This window comes from Muntiacus reevesi, chromosome 2 (genome assembly GCF_963930625.1).
Source record: "Muntiacus reevesi chromosome 2, mMunRee1.1, whole genome shotgun sequence".
Lineage (NCBI taxonomy): Eukaryota > Metazoa > Chordata > Mammalia > Artiodactyla > Cervidae > Muntiacus > Muntiacus reevesi.
The window spans coordinates 261,571,453-261,590,963 of record NC_089250.1 but is presented as its reverse complement, the minus strand read 5'-3'; the positions used below and the strand labels follow the sequence as shown (position 1 = coordinate 261,590,963).

Below are 19,511 nucleotides of genomic sequence, written 5' to 3'. Positions count from 1 at the left end.
TTGGCATGCACGTATCCATGCTCGGGACATGCGAAATATTAAGTTCACGCTCGGTATCCACGCCAGTGTCTAGACGTGCGAGTCCACCCTCAGGGATAGGGCAGTGGCTTGGGCGTGCTCATGTGGCTCGGGTCACGCTGAGTATGCAGGACACGTGGCCCCATGCTGGCTCCAGGAGGCTCAGTTCATGCCCGCCCATGAGGTCACACACCCATGCTCAGCACACACCAGCTCGCGTGCATCATACACCGAGCGTTCAGCACACGCTGGCCCATGCTGGTCACCCACTGAGGGCTCAGCACACCCCAGACATGTGCTGAGCATCCAGTGCACACTGAACCACACTGGCCACATGCTGAGGGCCCAGGACCCACAAAGAGGTCCCCCCAGAGGCTCATGCCAGCTGCCCCTACCCGACACCCCACCTCACACCACTCAGTCAGGCACAGGCTGTACAGACAAGTTATTTACTTCTTATTATGACCTTGGGCCCTCTTTGCCCTGGGAAGTGGGGTGGGCCAGGGGGGCTGGGCCCAGCATGCACCCCCACTTCTCCTCTGGGGGCTGAGCCCTCCTGCAGCTCGGCTGGGTCCTCTGGGGCCACAGCATCAGGCCAGTGGGGGCGGAGGTAGAGATGGGAGGCCGGGATGGGGGTGGTTGCGAAGGGGAGCCTGTTGGAGCCACAACGGGTCAGACAGAAGCGGGGGAGCACGGGGACAGGGGATGGAGACCCGGAACACCTGAGCCTGCAGGGGCCTTGCAGGCCTGGCCTGGCCATTGGACTGGGCCTCAGAGCAGGCGACAGGCGTTGCCCACGCTGTCGGCGGCAGCGTCAAGGTCATGGCTGTAAGGGGAGTCCCAGTCCCTCAGGAACACGGCCTCCAGCTGGCTCCGCAGGCCACCCCGCCCGTTCTGTGTCACCAGCAGCGAGGTGCCCGCCGTCTCGGTGAAGTAGCTACCGGACCAGTTGGAGGTTCCTATGGGGAGTGGGGGGTCCAGAGAGTCAGGGCCCAGGGCACCACCTGGACCCCCCGACAACCCCTTCGCCCCACCCCCTGATCATGGTGCTCCTGAAACACTCACCGATGTAGGTGGCCCGTTCGGTCACCATGTACTTGTTGTGGTTGACGCGGGCATAAGGGATTCGGGCCTGGGCATCATCCGCAGGGACCACAAAGAGTTTCTGAGAGGGGTGGGGAGATGCAGGGTGAGGACAGAGAAGCCCCTGGGTTGGGGGTGGGGAGTGGAACCAGGTCTTCGAGATTGGGGGCCCTGGGGATCAGAACAGGGCCCAGAGAAGTGAACGTGTGTGTGCAAAGTCGTTTCAGTCGTGTCCAACTCTTTGCAACCCTATGGACCATAGCCCACCAGGCTCCTCTGTCCTTGGGATTCTCTAGGCAAGAATACTAGAGTAGGTTGCCATGCCCTCCTCCAGGGCATCCTCCCAACCCAGAGATCGAACCCATGTCTCTTATGTCTCCTGCATTGACAGGTGGGTTCTTTACCGCTAGCACAGTATGCGAAGCCCTTCAGAGGAGTGGGTCCTCTAAAGACTGGCTCACACGCCACCTGTTCCCCCTAGTGTTAAAAGTGTTAGTCACTCAGTTGTGTGTGACTCTTTGCGACCCCATGAACTGTTGCCTGCCAGGCTCCTCTGTCCATGGAATATTCCAGGCAAGAATACTGGAGTGAAAAAAAAAAGATACTGGAGTGGGTTGCCATTTCCTCCTCCAGGGGAATCTTTCTGACCCAGGGATTGAATTGGGTCTCCTGCACTGCAGGCAGATTATTCACCATCGTCCCTGAGGTCTTACCTCAGATGTCCCCCTTTCCTGAAAGTCTTCTGTGACCCTTCAAGGAGCTTCCTCAGGGCTCCCTCATCCTGGCCCTGACCCCTCTGCCCTTGATTCCAACCCTGACCTGTGGTCACCACCCCTCCACCCCAATCAGGGCACAGCCCGCTCTGGGTCATCTCTGTCAGATGACAGGTGAGCACCACAGGAGCTGTGTCCCTGCTCAGGAGTTGAGGGGCGGGTCTGGGCAGGTGCTTACCACCTGGATGTCGGAGTGGGTATGGTTGTCACGCAGGGCAGCCAGGGAGAGCAGGAAGGCCCGCATCGAGGGGTCAGAGTGTCCCCAGCAGCTGATCAGCAGGCGTACCTTGACGCCCCGCTCATAGGCAGCCCGCCGCAGCCCGTCGTCAATGGCAGGCCAGAACCTGGGGGTGGGGGGTGCAGGGTATGGAGGCATGCCTCCCCTCACCTTTAGGGTGCCAGGCCTGGGTCCCGCTGCAGTTTCAGAGAGCTCCCATTTCCCAAGACCACCCCATCTCTGGCTCCCGCTCCTGCCCACCCCCACCCAATCCACTCATCGTCTTGTCTGCGGCTCCCAGGCTACCTGCTCTGAACCCCCAGATCCAATCATCCCCCCTTCCTATCCCAGATCTCAAACCCCAACTGTGCCGCCCCAAACCTGAATACGCTCAGTCCCACCTCTCAAGCCCCTCACCCCATATCCCGCCCACACTCCCTGCTTCCTACCCCCAGAAACCCCACATCCTCTGCCTCAAGCCTCCAGTCCCCCCATCTCCATACTCCTTTCCCAATAATCACTTCCTTTTCTCTGTCCCCCTTCCCTTTATCGAGCATCCAGACCACTCTCCCTGTCACCTCTGTCGCGCCCGGCGGCGTCCCCTCCCTCTGTCCCCTGGCCTTGGCCCCCCGCCTGCTTTCTGGGCCCCATCACTCCCTCTCCCGTCTCCTCTTTCACTCGTGTGGCTTCTGGCCCTGAGCCCTGTCCACGTGCCCAGCAGTACCGGCGTGGGTGGGAGAACTCCATGGTGGGCAGGTAGTTCATGACCGCGATGTAGATGAAACTCCGGGCGTTGTCCACCACGTTGAGCAGGGCCTTCAAGTCTGGGGTGCGGCCACTTGGACACAGTGGTGGGGGTGCACTCTGGGGGGATAAGGGGACAGTCAAGACACGTCCTTCACAGTGGCCCCCAGCCGCGGACAGTCGGTCAGTCAGGTCCCTGTGTATCTCACTGAATGCTCAGCCTCCGTGAAGGGGAGAGAGAATGACCACGTCCCAGCTCACAGGTGAGCAAACAGAGGCTCAGAGAGGATAAGTGATTTGCCTAAGGTCACAGAGCTGAGGAACGGAGCCAGGGTTTGAACCTAGGCAGTCTGGTTCTAGAACTTAAGCTCTAACCCTGTGGTTCTTGACATGAGGTGCCTGGTCAGGCAGAGGCAGCATCACCTGGGAACTTGGTAGAAATGCAAATTCCTGGGCCTCACTGCACAGGGCACACAGCATCAAGGTGTTAGGATGGAGCCCAGGGATCTGGTTTTAACAAGCCCTTCTGGTAATTCTCGTGCATGCTCAGGCTTGAGGACCTCTGCTTTAATCTCTTAAAAAAATTTTTTTATTAGCGTATAGTTGCTTTACACTGTTGTACCAGTTTCTTCTGCTGCTGCGGCTGTTTAGTTGCTAAGTCGTGTCCGACTCTTTTTTGTGATCCCATGGACTGTAGCCCTCCAGGCTCTTCTGTCCATGGAGATTCTCCAGGCAGGAGGACTGGAGTGGGTTGCCATGCCCTCCTCCAGGAGATCTTCCCGACCCAGGGATGGAAAGGTGCATTGGCAGGTGGATTCTTTACCAGTTGAACCACCAGTGAAGCCCTCTAATCACTTTTGTCCCTGACTGGCTCACAGCCCACCTTCATGGCATTCCTCATGTTCCCACCCACCCCAGGAGCTTCACCCAACTCCCTCCACCTTCCCAACAGGTGAGAAAACTTAAGTTCTGAAAGGGGAAGCGGTGATGAGGGAAACTTTACTCCCCGGTGGGAGATCACTGGAGCAAAGGACCCCAGTGAGTTATGTCCCTCCATCCATGCCTTAGTGGGGCCCTTCATGATGACGCTGGGCCTGGCCAGGTGACTTGCTTGGGGGGTCCCAGGTTGGCCACCCCAACTAGTGAAAACATCAACAGCTGAAAACAGCAGTGCCTTGTCGGGAGTGGGTGCAGTCCAACAGAACATTCTACAGTGATGAAAATGTTCTGTATCTACACTGTTCAATATGGCAACCACTTGCTAGGTGTGGCTGCTGAGCCCTTGAAAGGGGGCTAGTGTGACTGAAGAGATGACTTTTTAACTGCATTTCATCTTAATTGATTAAAAATGTGACATTTGGCCATAGTGGACAGTTCAACCGGGGATTGGCCTCAATGAACCCAGTCGTGCCGCCTCATTAGCCCTGCTGCTGCTGCTGCTAAGTCACTTCAGTCGTGTCCGACTCTGTGCGACCCCATAGATGGGGGCCCACCAGGCTCCCCCATCCCTGGGATTCTCCAGGCAAGAACACTGGAGTGGATTGCCATTTCCTTCTCCAATGCATTAGCCCTAAGAGATTGCAAATATTATGATGCAATCATAAGATTTCTAGATGAAACCAAAGCCTAGGGAGATTGGGACATGGCCCAGGCTCCTGAGTGAGCAGAAGTGACAGCTAGTGGTTAGGATTCCCTCATCCCCATCAAATCACTGGGCAGGGGTGGATGGAGGAGGCCTAGGGAGGGCATGTGGCAGGCCCCTCTTTCCTTGGACTCACCGCCAGGTAGGCCAGAGCAGGGGTTCCATTGAGGCAGATTTCCATTGGAGTCTCTTGATTGTAGCGGGTGTCATAAGGCCGGGGCCAGGTTGACGGGATGGAGCTGCCAGCCTGGCCCAGGAACCAGTAGGCCTCGAAGATCTTGGTCAGGTCTCGAGCTAGGCAGCTGCAGTTGTACATGACCACGCCCAGCTCCTTGACCTGCGGGAGCACAGTGCTGAGCCCCAGGGTGGTGGCCTGGTGCCAGCAGGTGACATGGACCCCTGCAGCCCCTTCTCCTGCCTCCAACAAGTCCCCCTTCCTGCCCTTTGCCCTTGTGGCTCCCCCTCTTCCTGCCCCTATCTCCCCTCTTTCTGCCCCTTAGCCCCCATTCTCCTTCCCCCAGCTAAAGCCCTGAGATGGACATGATCTTGACTCAAGACTAAAATCTGAAGTTTTGGCGAAAGTCAGTTACTCCAAAGCTCCGGTTTCCTGAACCTTTGCGGCTTCTACCTTCTACTGAGCTCCTGCTCAGTCTTAGGTCTCCACTGAGGGTTTCCTCCTCCAGGAATCCTGCCTTGACTGCCCAGCCTGTGTCAAGCATTCCTCAGGCTCTCAAGGTCCCTTGGGCCTCCCTCATCACTTTCCCTGGTGACTAATCTGTCTCCCCATTGGACTGGGAGGACTTGCATGAGGGATGTCTCAGCCATGGCTGTATTTTCTGTGTTTTTCCACAGAGTCGGTGGGATTAGGGGCTTCAGCCTAGTCACTCAGTTGTGTCCAACTCTTTGCAACCCCATGGACTATAGCCCGCCAGGCTCCTCTGTCCATGGGGACTCTCCAGGTAAGTGGGTTGCCATGCCCTCCTCCAGGGGATCTTCCCAACACAGAATCTGCATTGCAGGCAGATTCTTTACCAGCTGAGCCACCAGTGAAGCCCAATTAGGGGCTTGCACAATATCTATTTGTTGAAGACATGATCACTGCCTCAGCTGTACCCCTTCCCATCTCGTGCTCATTCCTGCAGCTCCTTCAGGTAGCAGATTAACTGTCACCTCCTTTGGGAGATTTTCCTTGATACCCCAGGTTGGGTCCCCAATCCTGACCATCTACTTGTGCTTCTCCCCATCTGCCATCTCAGCCTTGACCCTTTTGGGTTGACACTGCCTGGTGATAGGCCCATCTCCGCCCTGGACCATGAGTTCCAAAAGGTCTACCTGTTGCCATCACGTCCTCAGCATCAGAACAGGGCTGGGCTTAGAGCAGGCTCTCAGGAAGTGAGTAATGAAGGTCAAGTGGGTGAACAGGGCCTTGGATGCCATATAAAGGGGCTTCCATGAGCAAGGGGAGGGTGATGGAGGGCTGGATTGGGGGATGCTACTGGAGGTCTGGTAGCAGGAGGTGGTGGTACGGTTGGAGGCAGGGAGTGACCTAGAAGGGCAGTGGGCAGGGCGCAGGCAGACCTGGGTCAGGGAGCGCCAATCCATGTTGGCACTGCCAAGGTAGAAGTGGGTCTGGTCCACCACCCAGAACTTGGTGTGCAGGACACCATGGGTCAGCTTCTGCATGTCCACCATGCGGACCTGGGCACCTGTACCGACAGGGGTGGAGGTCAGGAGCTGGCGTGGGGAGCCCCAGACCCAGCCCACCTCCAGTGGCCCCCGAGCTCACCGCTTTGCAGCAGGGCCTGCAGGTCTGCCTGGGGCTGAGGCCCATTGGGCTTGCTCACAGTAATGCGGACCTTCACACCTCGGGGTGCCAGAGTCTGCAGCTGCCGGAGGACCTCCTCGCCCTGGAGGGAGGAGACAGCTTTGAGGGAATGGGTCAGCTGGTTCTCGAGCCCCACGGAGCACCCCACGGAATTGTTTTGAGATTAGGCTTCTAGATCTGATCAGGCTTTACATTAATACAGTTAGGAAAGGCTTTACAGGTTAAGAAGTTAAAATCTTAATTTATCTGTTTTATTTTTTTGGCTGTGCTATGCGGCATGAGGGATCTTAGTTCCCCAACCAGGGATCAAACCCGTGCCCCCTATATTCAGAACATGGAGTCTTAACCACTGGACCAACAGGGAAGTCTCTTTATCTATTTTAATACTTCGCTGCTCTGAGCCCTGTTAGGGTCTCCCTGCCACTCCTGCTCTTCACAGGTCCTTCCCAAGGCCCTGGCCTGGTAGTTATCCATGTCTGACACAGCAGGGGTCTCTAGGCACCTTGCAGGATATTGAAGGCACAGCACAGACTTGGGAGTCTGGGAAGACCTGAGTAAGGCTTGATGATGCCAATAACAGTAAGAGTAACAGCCAATGATTCCCTTGTTTCTACTGTGAGCCAGGCCCCTTCTAAGCCCCTTTACACCCAAACTCTGAATTCTCACAGCTGTCATTGATAAGGCAAGTCTAAGTTTATTCCCAAGTGCAGATGAAGAAACTGAGCGTTTTAGAAATCAACAGGAAAGCAGGATTTGAACTCAGACCGTCTGCCCTCTATGTATGTGCTTTGTGCTTTGAATCACTCCAGTAGGAACCAGCAGGGCATGGAAGCTCGTACCTTTTTTTTTAAGGTTGAAGGATCTTAGTTCCTTGATCAGGGATCAAACCCGCACCCTTGGCAGTGAACGCTTGGAGTCCTAACCACTGGACCACCAGGGAATTTCCAGCTCATATAATTTTTAACTGTTGTGCATTTTTTCCAGGCACTGTTTAATGATCCCCACAATTTTAATACATTTAAAGTCTGCCTCTGACAGAGAGTGCAGCAGGGTAAAGGAAGAAGAGGGACAAATTCACTACGTCTTTCAAAGAAGGGCTTAGCCACCTAGGCTGTTCCTTTTCAAATCTTGAAGTTTTATGCTTTTCAAGTTTGTCTGCAGACCCTAACAAGGCTATCATAGTAAATGCTTAAAAAGGACTGACTCTTGTCAGGCACTGCTGTCATTGGCTGGGATCAGCCTGTTTCATTTTCACAAGAGGTGAACACTAGATAATGGCCCTATTCTACAGATGAAGAAACGGAAGACTGTGAGATAAGGTGACCTGCCTGAGGTCACAGAGCTGGGAAGCCGATGCCTGGCTTGAGGCTGGGCTGGTACTCATTCCATGTTTCCATTTCTTTGTGTGACAGGCTCAGGGCAGCTTGTGGATGAGCAGTATCTGCTAGCCTAATCCCTCGTAACCAAACCCATGCCCTGACATTCAGAGGCCTCCAGATGACCATGACAAAACGCCCCCAGTCCAGCGGGCCATGTGAAGACAGTTGCTTCCAAACACTTTTGTCCAACCCACTACGTGAGACATGCCAGTCTGTCTCCTGGGCTGGAGGGAAACCCCTTTCATCTCCCTGCCTCGATGCCTCCCACCACCCCTGCTGCCAGCCAGGGCCCAGGTTGCCAGGTACCTGCTGAGCAGAGGGTTCCTGAGTGTGGGTGTCATTGTTGGTGAGAGTCCAGTAGAAGGAGGCAATGTCCAGGCTGCTGTGCGCACCAGCGAGCAGGCCCAGCCAGGCCTGGCTGGTGGAGGGGTTGCTCGTGGAGGCATTGGGAAAGTCCAGGCCCTCGGGAATGCTCTCTACCAGCACTGCTCTGGGTGGGGAGGCGGGGAGGGAGGGAGGCAGAATCAACCATGGTGGGCTAGACTGTGAGTGCTCACTTGTCTGCCCACGGAGGATGGAAGACTATATGTATTCGTGTGTGTCCGCATTTGTCTCTCTAGATTTGTGGAAGGTTGTGTGTGTGTGTGTGTGTGTCTGTCTGTCTGTCCATGGATGTGGATGGAAGATGCCATGTGTGTCTGTGTGCGCCTGTCTGTTCTCAGAGGCATAGAAGATGACGCTGTGGTTGCCATGGCAACAGTGTGGGTGAAGTGGGTGGGCACAGAAGGAAGAACTGTGACGGTCCACTTGGGAGTCTCTGCCACCCCCTTATTCTGTCTTGACCACTAGGTGCAGGCCCTGCATAGTGCGTGTTGAAGTGTCCCTGGCCTGGCAGGGCCCCTCCCCCCACCATCCCAGGCACCCACGGCCCCCTCCACTTACTCGCAAGGGTCATAGCAGGGGGCTGGGCGCTGATTGGGCCCAAAGAGATGCAAGTCGCCGTATTCCCATAGAAACAGCTGAGTCATCAGGGCACCGAAGCCCACAACTGCCAAGATAAGGACCAGAAGGACCCAACGGGCTTTCTGCGGGGGAGGAGGAGGCGAGCAGTCAGCCCAAGGAAAGCAGCCCAGCCCACAGCCTCCAGAGACAGTCTGAGGGTGGCGAGGGGCACCTACCTTTTCTGCAGCTTTCCATGCCTCGATCTCATTCATGGGCAGTTCATTGGCAGGTTCCTCTGCAGGCACCTTCAGCTGGGGCACATGGATGGGGGTGGCGGTGACAGATCAGTTCAGCAAGGCCCCCACCCTCTCCTGATCCGGCCCCTCCTCCCTGGGTCCCCCATCCACCTACCTCCTGGTACATCAGTTTAGGTTTCATCGTGCCCGGCAGTCAGGGGTTATGCAGATCCCAGGTGCCAAAGTGGGTGTGTCAGGGTCTCCAAACTGCGGGGACCAGAAGCTGGCACTGTGTGGGGTGTTCTAGGCTTTGGGGGGACATTACAGAAAACGAATCAGCCTCGGGCTCACGGGACTCACTGGGTAGCCTTGTCTGTGATCACGGGGGCTACTGGCACTGCGCCCGCCACCCTTAAAGGAGGAAGCTGACTGCTGGTCAGTAGGGATTTCGAAATCCCTCAAAATCCAACCCCTCTGCCTTCCTCCTATCCCTCTGGGCTGCCCTCCCTGCCTCGCTTTAGTGCCCACCATGCCCCCCTGAGCGCCCACCCTGCCTGTCATCAGCACTTGCACTGCTCCCCATTTAGCACCTTCCCTTCTCTGAGCCCTATCCTACACACTCCCAAAATGACAGCTCCGGACTGGGTCAGCGGAGCCCTAAATAATTTTGTGCCTGGCTTTTCCCAGCCCTGGGATTTACCCTGAAGTCATTTTCCAGGTAGCTCCTTTAACCTCACACTCAGGTAACCACTGGACAGCTCAGGCCAAGAGCCCAAGGCCATCGGGGCCTCCCTGTCAGCTCCCATCCCATCCCCCCAACCATCCTCCCCTACCGTACCCCAGAGGGGCCTCGGCCTTACTCGGCAGACAGCTGCTGCTACCTCCACGGGGCCCCAGCTTCTGCCCCAACAGGCTGAGCAGGGGCGGGAGGAAGGAGGGGGCGGGGCCCAAGGGGCTCCGCCCACTGCAGCGGGGAGTCTGCGCAGTGAGCGCGCCGGTCCGGGCTCACCGCAGGGAGAGGGGGGGCCGGCCCCCCAGATACGGTCTAGCCAACCTGGCGGGGGTGGAGAAAGAGCACAGGTCTGAGCGATGCCTTCGCTACGCTCCATCCTAGAGCCCCCCCAGTATGGGTTAGGGAGCACTCAGGTAAAGAGAAAAAAGTGCACCCCCCCCCCCCATCTTTTCTCGGCTATAAACCCTGTGAATATTTGTACCGTGGGCATGTATTACCTAGTCAAAAATAAATACATAAATAAGACTAATGATTTTTAAAATTATAAAATGGAATGATCAAGGCTGAACAACATGATTTAGGGATGTAGCCATAAAATCAAGACACAGCCCACGCTACGGGAGGGGAAGAGCGCGCGGTGTGGGATCTAAGGGGATGGTGGGTTTTCTGTTGTAATCTATATTGCAGTCTGTATTTGATTTTTAAAAAAAGGCCAACTGATATTTTGATAGGGATTTTTTAAACGTTTCTTACCAGTCTGGGGGCGGAGGTTGGGGGGGAATGGATACATGTATACGTGTGACCGAGTCCCTTCCCTGTTCACCTAAAACTACCGCAACATTGTTAATTGGCTATATCCCAATACAAAATATTTTTAGTGTTATAAAAAAAAAAAAAACACCCAGGCTCCAGCTGAAGGGATAAGGAGGGTTTCCCATTTACCATCTCATATATCCAAAGCAGAATTTAAGGCCACAACTGGAGGTATAAGTTGGAGGGATTCCCCCTTTCCCACCCACCTTTCTCAATGAAAGAGGGGCAGGACCCCCTTTCCCCTACCCAGGCAGGAAGTGCACAAAGGTAGAGAAAGGTTATTATTGAAAGAAGCAACAGCGTCAGAAGTGGTTGCCTTGACAACAGAATTTGGGGGTGCGTCAGGATTGCTTTTTATCCTACGCCTATTTTCTTTTCTAAAATCGTGACATATGAGCGACTTACAGAAAAGAAAAATATCTGTGCGGGTTAAAAAAATAATTATAAAGAGAACCCAGGTGTTGCCACGTCCCATGTTTTCTCACGTTTTTAAAAATTCATTCCACGCATTAATGTGATTAAAAAAAAAAAAAAAAAAAAAAGAAGGAAATTTCAAAGGGAGTTCGGTTCGCCCCTCACCACAAGATCCAGCCTAGATCTGAAAGGATAAATTGAAAACCCCTTCCCCCTCAACGTCTGATCCCAGTTTGGTTAAAGGCAGAAGAGCACAAAAGTATTCCCCCACCCCCACCCCATCACAGGGAGCCAGCCAAAGAGGGGATGGATCCAGCGAGGGATGGCAACAGATCAAGCTTATCTGATCTCCGGGTAGGTTACCAAGAGAAGCAGAAGGTAACAGTCTTCAATAAGGCTGATCGCAGGCTGGAAGGGTGGGGGAGGGGAGGTGTGGCGCAGGAAACAAGTTTGCCTTTTATTTATTTGCAAAGCCCTTGGTGAGAAATGCTTTATTTAAGACTATGTGGTTGGAACGGAAGGTGAGATGAAATTAGGGACGCTAGTAGTAGTATTAGTTGCTCATTTGGGTCCGACTCTTTGCGACCCGACGGACTGTAGCCCTCCAGGCTTCTCTGTTCATGGGATTCTCCAGGCAAGAATATTGGAGTGGGTTGCCATTCCCTTCTCCAGGAGGGAAGCTAAGATCAACAGAAACAAAACTGGGGAAAGGTAGGGCTGGAAGATGTGAGGGATGGCGCACAGCACGGTGAGGCAGGGGAACTGCCTCAAAAAATAGGAAGAAAATAAACTCAATGGACATGAGTTTGAGCAAGCTCTGGGAGTTGGTGATGGACAGGGAAGCCTGGCATGCTGCAGTCGGTGGGGTCGCAGAGTCTGATGTGACTGAGCGACTGAACTGAAGATGCATTTTATTCAGTTTCTTAGCAATCTTTTGCCTTTCAAATTGTGCTGTGATGACAGATCTTTACTGATGGGTTGAGTTTTGACTTGCTATATTTTTATCAAAGCAAACGCACCTAGTGTACTTACAAAGAAAACCAGTACTGGAGAGGTGGTGTAGGTTGCGTTAGATTGGTGAGGCAGTTAACACTTGTGGCATCCGGAGCCAGATGCCTGATCTTAATGTGAACCTCAGTATGTATGCGATTATTTGATTTCAGAGAACTGACAACGCATCTGTGCCTCAGTGTCCCCATCTGCAAAATGGGCAAAGTAAAAATACCACCTACTTTTCACAAGGCTATTCATTAATTTTGCACACCTTTATTGTGCACCAGGTATTGTTTTAAGCACCGGGGACATCACTGTGAACAAAACAGACTTGAATAAAGACAGACAAAAAAAAAAAAAAAGAAATTATATGTTATAAGGTAGTAAGTGCTATAGAGACTCAGGGAAGAGGGATGGGGTTGGGGTGGGGGTGGGATTACTTGCATTTGAAAATAAGGAGGTCAAGGAAGGCCGCACAGGGAAAGGGATACCTGAGGGAAAAACTTCAAGGAGGGGAGGAAGAGAGCTACAGAACAGTATTCTAAGCACAGAGAACAGCCAGTGCAAAGGCCCTGAGGCAGCAGTATGCCTGTGGGGATAGAGAAGAGGCATGTATCTGTAGTGGAATGGCAGTGAGGCTACGAGAGGAGGTGAATCAGAGGTCACAGTTCCAGATTATGTAGAGCTACCTGGACTGTGGCAAGAATGGGGCCAAGGGTAGGTTCTGGGCAGAGGAAATATGATCTCCTTTGGGGGTTGTAGTGAGTTGAATAGTGGCCTCAAAATTGATAAGTTGGATGTGGTCATCACTCTTGGAACTTGTAAATGTAACCTTATTCAATGGATCTGGAGTCTCATTATATACATTAGCATATGACACACTCAGAGGCGCCATGACAGTTCCAAGGCTGGCCATTAAAGGGCCAAAAGTGGATGGTGGCCCAATTCCTGGAAATCTCCCCACCCTTTCTCCAAGAGAGTTAGAACAATCCTCCTACTCATTAGCCTATGAAATTACCCAGCCCAGGGACTTCCCTGCTGGTCCAGTGATTAATAACTCAGCACTTCCACTGCAGGGAGCATGGGTTTGATCCCTGATGGGAGAACTAAGATTCTTCATGCTCCCCAGTGCGGCCAAAAAACAGAAAAGAAAAGAAATTACTCAACCCGTAAAAACCAACCACTCCCTATTTCGGGGACTCTTGCCTTCTGAGATGGCCCACACTCCGTGGAATGTTTCTCACAGGGCCGTTCTTGCTTCTTGAGACGAACCACATCCTGTCTACAGAATGTGTCTCTCTCTAAATAAGTCCACTTTTCACCTATCACTTTGTCCCTCACTGAATTCTTTCTGTGCTGAGACATAAAGAACCTAAGCTTCATTAAATCCTGAGACCAGGTGTGTGATTTAGATGAAAAGAAAGTGGGTTTCAGTCCCAGTTTGGATTTTGGCTGTGTTTTGAGTCCCAGCCTGTAGGACTGAATGGTAGTTTCACCAGCCCATTGAATAACTCCCTGTCCCCTTGGCATGTGCCGTGTCTGACCCTGGGTGTGACACCATAGCCCAGGGACAAGGAGGAAGCAAAACCCACCTATGTTGGGTCACAGTTCCCTGAACACCCCCACCCCCAGTGAGGGTGGGAGACTTGATCCCCCTTCCATAGCACTGCTTTGGACTGATGAATCTAGGGTTTAAATCCCACCTCTGTCACTTTTTTTTAAAAGAAATTTTCTGATATATATATATCAGAAAATATATACATATCACACACATATATATATGTGTGTGTGTGTGGCTGCACCCGGTCTTAGTTGCAGCACGTGGGATCTTTAGCTGTGGCATGTGGGATCTAGTTCCCTGATCAGGGCTTGAATCTGGGTCCCCCCTGCTTTGGGAGCGTGGAATCTTAACCACTGAACAGCCAGAAGCCCTCTGTCACTTTCATATTCAGTGACATTGGGCACAGGGCTTTATTTCTCTGAGCCCTGCTGGCCTCATTCATAAAAAGAGGATTGAGACTTCCTTGGTGATTCAGTAAAGACTCTGTGCTTCCCCTGTATGGCGTGCAGGTTCGATCCCCAGTTGGGAAACTAAGATCCCGTATACCATGTGGCATGGTAAAAAAAAAAAAAAAAAATCACTTTATGGCTGTCTGGGGAGTGGTGGCTGGTTTAAGAGGGTGGGCCTCACAGTCCCCAAGCCCTTGGTTCATATCTCAGCTCTGTGCTTTACCTGGAGAAGAGGCTACCTTTCCTGAGCCTCACTTGCATTCCCAGAACAGCAGGGAGACTAATACACCAACATGACACTTGCTGGGCAGACTCAATGACCATCCACAGCAGTCAGTCCACATAGATACAAGCTGGCTAGTGAGTTGTGTCCCCTAGTACCCTGAACACACTGTTTATCACAGATAAACTTATATATGTGTCCCTTGAAAAGCTAAGTCTATGTCTGATTTATTCCTACCCACCGAGTGCCCGGCACATTGTAACCACTCAATAAATGTTTGTTTTTCTTCTGAAAACAGAAGAAAAGAGCAGTAGAAGGAAGAAAAGACTTTCTTAGATGTCACTTTAAGATTCAGGGACACTGGTTCAGTAAGTAGCTTGTGTTCTGAGCCTGGGGCAATAGTGCAGATAGTGGAGCTTCAGCCTGAGGGTAAAATTCAGGGTGGGTCACTTAGCTGCTGAAGCATATCTGAAGCACTGGACAGGCCATACCTTAGGAGACATTTACAAACCTAGGGACCTTCAAAACAGACCTGTTCTTGGGTTTAAAGGGGCCAATTTTCATTTGATTATGCAGACCCCTTTGGACTGACCGCACAATCATCTGTGGTCAAGTCTACAGAAAACGGTACAGAGCACTGGTTTTGTAAATGTTTTTGTTTTGTTTTTAGCAGTAGATCCTTTATTTCAAAGGACCCCAGAAGGTGCCCCTTCTAGGGATAGAAGATGCTTGGTCTGAAAAACAAGTAAAAAAAAAAAAAGCAAAAAAGGCACACACAAATCCCCCCACCCCGTCATGAATGGTGCATACTTGGGAACTGGAACTCAAAAGCTGTCCCATCCCTACTCAAACCCCCTCTGTGGCTGCCCACTGCCTTCGGGACAAAGTGCAACTGTCTTATGATGCCCTCCTGGGCTCTCCATGGACAGCGCCTGTGGACCTTCCCCATCTGACAGTTTTGGTTCCTCTGACTCCAAAGCTGTCTCTGACTCATATCTCCTCTCTGAACTTCAGCTCTGCAAGTCCCATGGCCTCCTAGATACCTCCACCCAGGTGTCCCTAAGCCCCTTATACCCATGTCTCCAATTGTCCTTAGCATCTCTCCCAAACCTGCCCCTCCCCTGGGTCCCCATTCCCAGGACAGCTGTCCTACCCACCCTTCAGGTCTCAGCCTGTGTTCTACCTTCCCCAGAAAGCCCTGATGCCCCCAGAGTCCTGGGTCCCCCACAACTGATCCACTTGGCCTCCCAAGAGTGTCTCCCACCCACCCCTTTCCCCTCCCCTCCAAGGCCATGAACTGGCCTCTCTCACCTGGGTCCCCATTCCACCTGCCTCCTGTGGCTCCCACCCTCCACTCAAACACTTCTAATTCCCATCTGAGTCTGGCTTGCCCCTCCCCTGCTCAAATACTCTCTGGCCCTCCAGTGTGCATAGGATAAAGTCTCAGCTTCTCACTGTGGCTCCCAGAGCCCTTTCCTTGATAACCTTTTGGGCTTATGCTCGTACCATTCTCCATGGCCTAGTCATATTTAATATCTTTCAGTTCCTCGAACTGAAACCACACATTTACCACCAAACCTGCCCACAGCTGCTCCTCCTGCCTGGCATACCTTTCTCTCTTCATGTTGCTCACTTCATCAGCTTATGTACCACCTCCTCTAGGAAGCCCTCCCTGACTCCTTGGCTGATCCAGACATCCTCCATGGGATTGGCAGTCCCCTGGACTTATCAATCCTAGCCTGGACCCCTCTGCCCATGTTTCTCCCAACCTGGCCCTGACCACTGGACTGTCACTACCTGATGATGGGTCCGGAATCCATGAGGGGAGGGCCGGGCTGGCTGTCACTGCTGTATCCCCCATGTCACCCAGCATAGGGACAGTAGATGGCAGATGATCAGTGGCCAGTTCATCCATCTATTCATTCAACTAGTATTTATTCAACTACTGCTGACAAGCCCTATCTAGAAATTGGAGATGCAGCACAGAAAAACAGAAAGAAAAAAAAAATCCCCAGTAAGGAAGAAATTCTTTTGAGGGAGTGAGACAATAGATCAATGAGCGAATCGTACACTGTGTACCCGGGAGAAAAAGGGACAAGGGAGGGGTGCTGTGGCACCACAGCGAAAGTGGTTGATGTCGCCACTCGAAAATAACAACAGGGACTTCCCATGGTTGAGATGCCATACTTCCAACACAGGGGGCACAGGTTCAATCCCTGGTTGGGGAACGAATATCCCACAGGCTGCGTGGCCCCAAAACCCTCCCCTCAAATCAAACAAATGAAAAAACCACATCTGGGGGAAAAAAGCATTATTATCCCTGTTTTTCAGATGAGACAGGGCTCAGGGAAATCACTGCCCATGTCACACAGGGTTGGTCTGTCGGCTGGGAATCTGATCCCAGAGCTCAGTTCTGTTCCAGGGCATTATGTTGTCAAACCAACTCACAAACACAAAATAAGGTGGAATGTCTTTTCCTTGCTACCCTCCAGGAGGTCTGTGGCTGTGGAAGGGTAGGATATGGGAGTGACAGTGGGGATCCTTATGTTTATTGAACCAGGCACTGCTCAAAACACTTTATATATTCAGTTCTCACAACAGTGTTTTCATTTTGTTTTGTTTTAGCCTAACTGCCCCCAGGTGACTCTCTGGTAAAGAATCCACCTGCCAACGCAGGAGACACAGGAGATGCAGGTTCCATCCCCAGGTTGGAAAGATCCCCTGGAGGAGGAAATGGCAACCCACTCCAGTATTCTTGCCTGGGAGATCCCCTGGAGAGAGGAGCCTGGTGGGCAACAGTCCATGGGGTTGCAGAGAGTCAGATACAACTTAGGGGCTCAACAACAACAAACAGATAAAGGAACTAGAGACTTAGGGCGATCAGGTCATTGGCATAAAGGGACAAAGCCAGGAAGCCAGGATTCGAGCCCAAGCTCCCTAGGGTGCTGGGTATAGACAGCCCCCTCTCCTGCTATCTAATATCTGTAGACCTGTGGTTTCCTCCCTCCCTCCTGAATAGCCTCTCAAAACCTCTACCGACATCCCCTTCTCCCTCCCCTCAATCTTTGAGAAGGACATTGAAAACTTTCTCCAAGTATAAAGGATATGAGTGCAGCTTTAAGAGGACTTCAGTTGTTCTTCCAGCCAGGCTGCTCTTGCCAGTCCATCCTTGGTAGAAGTTCTCCAGCTGCTGCTGTGGCTTCATGTCACATCAGATCACATTCCTCCTCTCTTCCAAACCCGCCTCACTCAGAGTAAAGCCAAAGTCTTCTCCACGGCCCGTGAGACCCTAGGGGACCTTCCCCCATCACCCCAATGACTTCACCCCCCATCCCTCTCCTCCCTCACTGGCCTCCTCGCTACCCCTTAGGGATGCCATGCAGGCTCCTACCTCAGGGCCATTGCACATGCCATGCCCTCTGCCTAGAATGGGGCTACCCTGGTGTTTCAGGCGGTAAAGAATCTGCCTGCAAGGTGGGAGACCTGGGTTCAATCCCTGGGTTGGGAAGATCCCCTGGAGAAGGGCATGGCTACCCACTCCAGTATTCTTCCTTGGAGAATTCCATGGACAGAGGCGCCTGACTGGCTACAGTCCATGGGGTCACAGAGTGGGACACAACTGAGCGACTAACACTTTTACTTTCTGCCTAGAATGCTGCTCTTCCCCCAGAGAGCCATGTTACTCTCTCCCCCTCTTCAAGTCTTTGTTCAAATGTCACTAGGTCACCCTACTTAAAACTACAATCTCTGCATTCCCTACCCGCCCCCCCAATATATCATATCATCTACTTACCCATTTGTGTATTGTCTCTTGCCATTGCTATTAACAGAATGTAAACTCCATGAGGCCAGGGAATCTGTTTTGTTCACTCATGTGTCCCCATGCCTAGCACAATCTTGGGCATGTAGAACATGCCTAACAAATATCGATTGAATGAATAACTTGTATTTGCATTCCCATATTACAGATGTAGTAACTGAGGCACTGGGACCCTAAGCCACCCGCCCAAGTTCATGTAGCTATTTAAGTACTAAATGCTAAAACGAAGATTGGCACCTGAGGGGTTCCAGTCCCCGGCACACACTGTAATGATTGTCCTCCTCAGCCATGCTAAGTCAAGCTGAGTGACTAAGATATTCGCCTCTTCACCTGGCGATTTAGGGCTGCTGAGGTTTGATGGTGTGGTGAGACCTGCCTCATCTCTCTGTACCCCTGATTTTATGAGTCAAGGGAGGGTTGGGTCTAAGCTACCTAAAGTCTTCCCCCCACCAAGCCCTGCCCGACTCCTGCTATGGGCTAAGTGCTCTCAATTTGAGGGTGGGAAATCAGTCAGTCCACCAAGGTAAAGAGGGAGGGATTAATATTGACATGCGCAAGGCTCTTAATGGCTAATGGGCCACCCTCCCAGGTGTGGTGACGTGGCGGAGGGGAGGACAGCTTGGAGACTGTGACGTGGGACAGCAGGGGTTGGCTGCTGCAGCAGAACTTGTCAGGTTATAGAGAGTGTGACACCTCGGGAATGATGAGGGTAGCTGGGGGGGTGGGGAGAGTGACAATGAGGAGGGGATGAAGGTGACTGGATGAGGGTGAGGGTGAGACGATTAATCGTATTAGCCACATCGAACTGGGCATGTCACCAGAATAAACACGCAGGACCCTCACTCTCATCCCTGACATAGGTGTCCCAGTGTGGGTTTTACAAATGAGGAAGCTAAGTTGCAAAGGTGTGGTGAGATGGTCGTTACCCAGAGGTTTAGCGATGGAGCCAGAATAACGGGCTCTATCTAGTACCTGGTATGTGAGAGGTGACATGGGGAAAATGACAGAGACGTGAAGAGGAAAAAAAAAACTCCTAATGGGGAAACACTAGAAGCATTAGGCAAGGACAGTGGCTGTCAAAGAAGCAAAGATGACAGGGGATTGACGGAGACATAAAGGATGAGAAAGACAGAAGGGAAACGTAAGTGTGGTTTACGAAGGGGACAGGAGGCGTGCGAAGGTGACAAGGGGGTATGATGACGATTTAAAGGAGTAGCAGCAACAAAAGAGATGTGTAGGCGACAGGAGAAGGCGACACGACAGGAGAGACACTTGGTGACCATGGAACTTAAAAAGAACGAAATCTTGTCAAGGGGACTGATGGCGACATTAGGAGAGTGGTGGAAACACAAGGGAGTGATAACGATTTAAGCAGGATGCAGCATAACGGGAGGAACGGAGACATGAAGGGACAGAGGACGATATGAGAGGAGAATGCATGATAAAGGAAGGACAACATGAAGGCAGCCGAGGCGCCGCGCCCCCAGATCGCACATTACCTGCACTCCTCGTTTCCCACTCCGGGACCCAGCCCCGCTCGTACCTTCTAGGCTGGAACCCGGAGCGCCCCCCCCCCCGACCCAAACCCCGCCGCGCGCAGGCGCACTCCGGCTGGACTGCGGACCCGCGGGGGCCAAGCAATTGCT

The 19,511-nt window shown here is 52.5% G+C and overlaps 1 protein-coding gene across 3 annotated transcripts; it reads right to left on the bottom strand.

Annotated features, from left to right (window-relative positions):
- Nucleotides 1-453: 453 nt before the first annotated feature.
- PLD3 (phospholipase D family member 3) lies at nucleotides 454-19,503 on the bottom strand. Of its 3 annotated transcripts, none has more exons than XM_065926121.1 (13): nucleotides 19,365-19,503; nucleotides 9,698-9,913; nucleotides 9,035-9,167; nucleotides 8,860-8,934; nucleotides 8,624-8,766; nucleotides 7,988-8,171; nucleotides 6,264-6,384; nucleotides 6,056-6,183; nucleotides 4,614-4,814; nucleotides 2,816-2,955; nucleotides 2,053-2,218; nucleotides 1,084-1,183; nucleotides 454-977 (listed from the first exon to the last, which is right to left on the bottom strand). In XM_065926121.1, exons 3-13 carry the CDS (start codon nucleotides 9,059-9,061, stop codon nucleotides 790-792), a joined length of 1,473 nt encoding a protein of 490 aa, XP_065782193.1. In that variant the 5' UTR covers nucleotides 9,062-9,167; nucleotides 9,698-9,913; nucleotides 19,365-19,503; the 3' UTR covers nucleotides 454-789. The 3 variants fall into 3 exon arrangements, with proteins under 3 accessions (XP_065782193.1, XP_065782192.1, XP_065782195.1); XM_065926120.1 differs by having other exon boundaries at nucleotides 9,720-9,913; XM_065926123.1 differs by lacking the exon at nucleotides 9,698-9,913 and having other exon boundaries at nucleotides 19,365-19,482.
- Between the last annotated feature and the right edge of the window lie 8 nt (nucleotides 19,504-19,511).

Excerpts from the sequence above, each read along its gene's own strand:
- PLD3 (XM_065926121.1), bottom strand. The coding sequence starts at position 9,061 with ATGAAACCTAAACTGATGTACCAGGAG. Across the intron at positions 8,935-9,034 it reads CTAAACTGATGTACCAGGAG|CTGAAGGTGCCTGCAGAGGA; the intron begins GTAGGTGGATGG and ends CATGTGCCCCAG. Across the intron at positions 4,815-6,055 it reads ATTGGCGCTCCCTGACCCAG|GTCAAGGAGCTGGGCGTGGT; the intron begins GTCTGCCTGCGC and ends GTGCTCCCGCAG.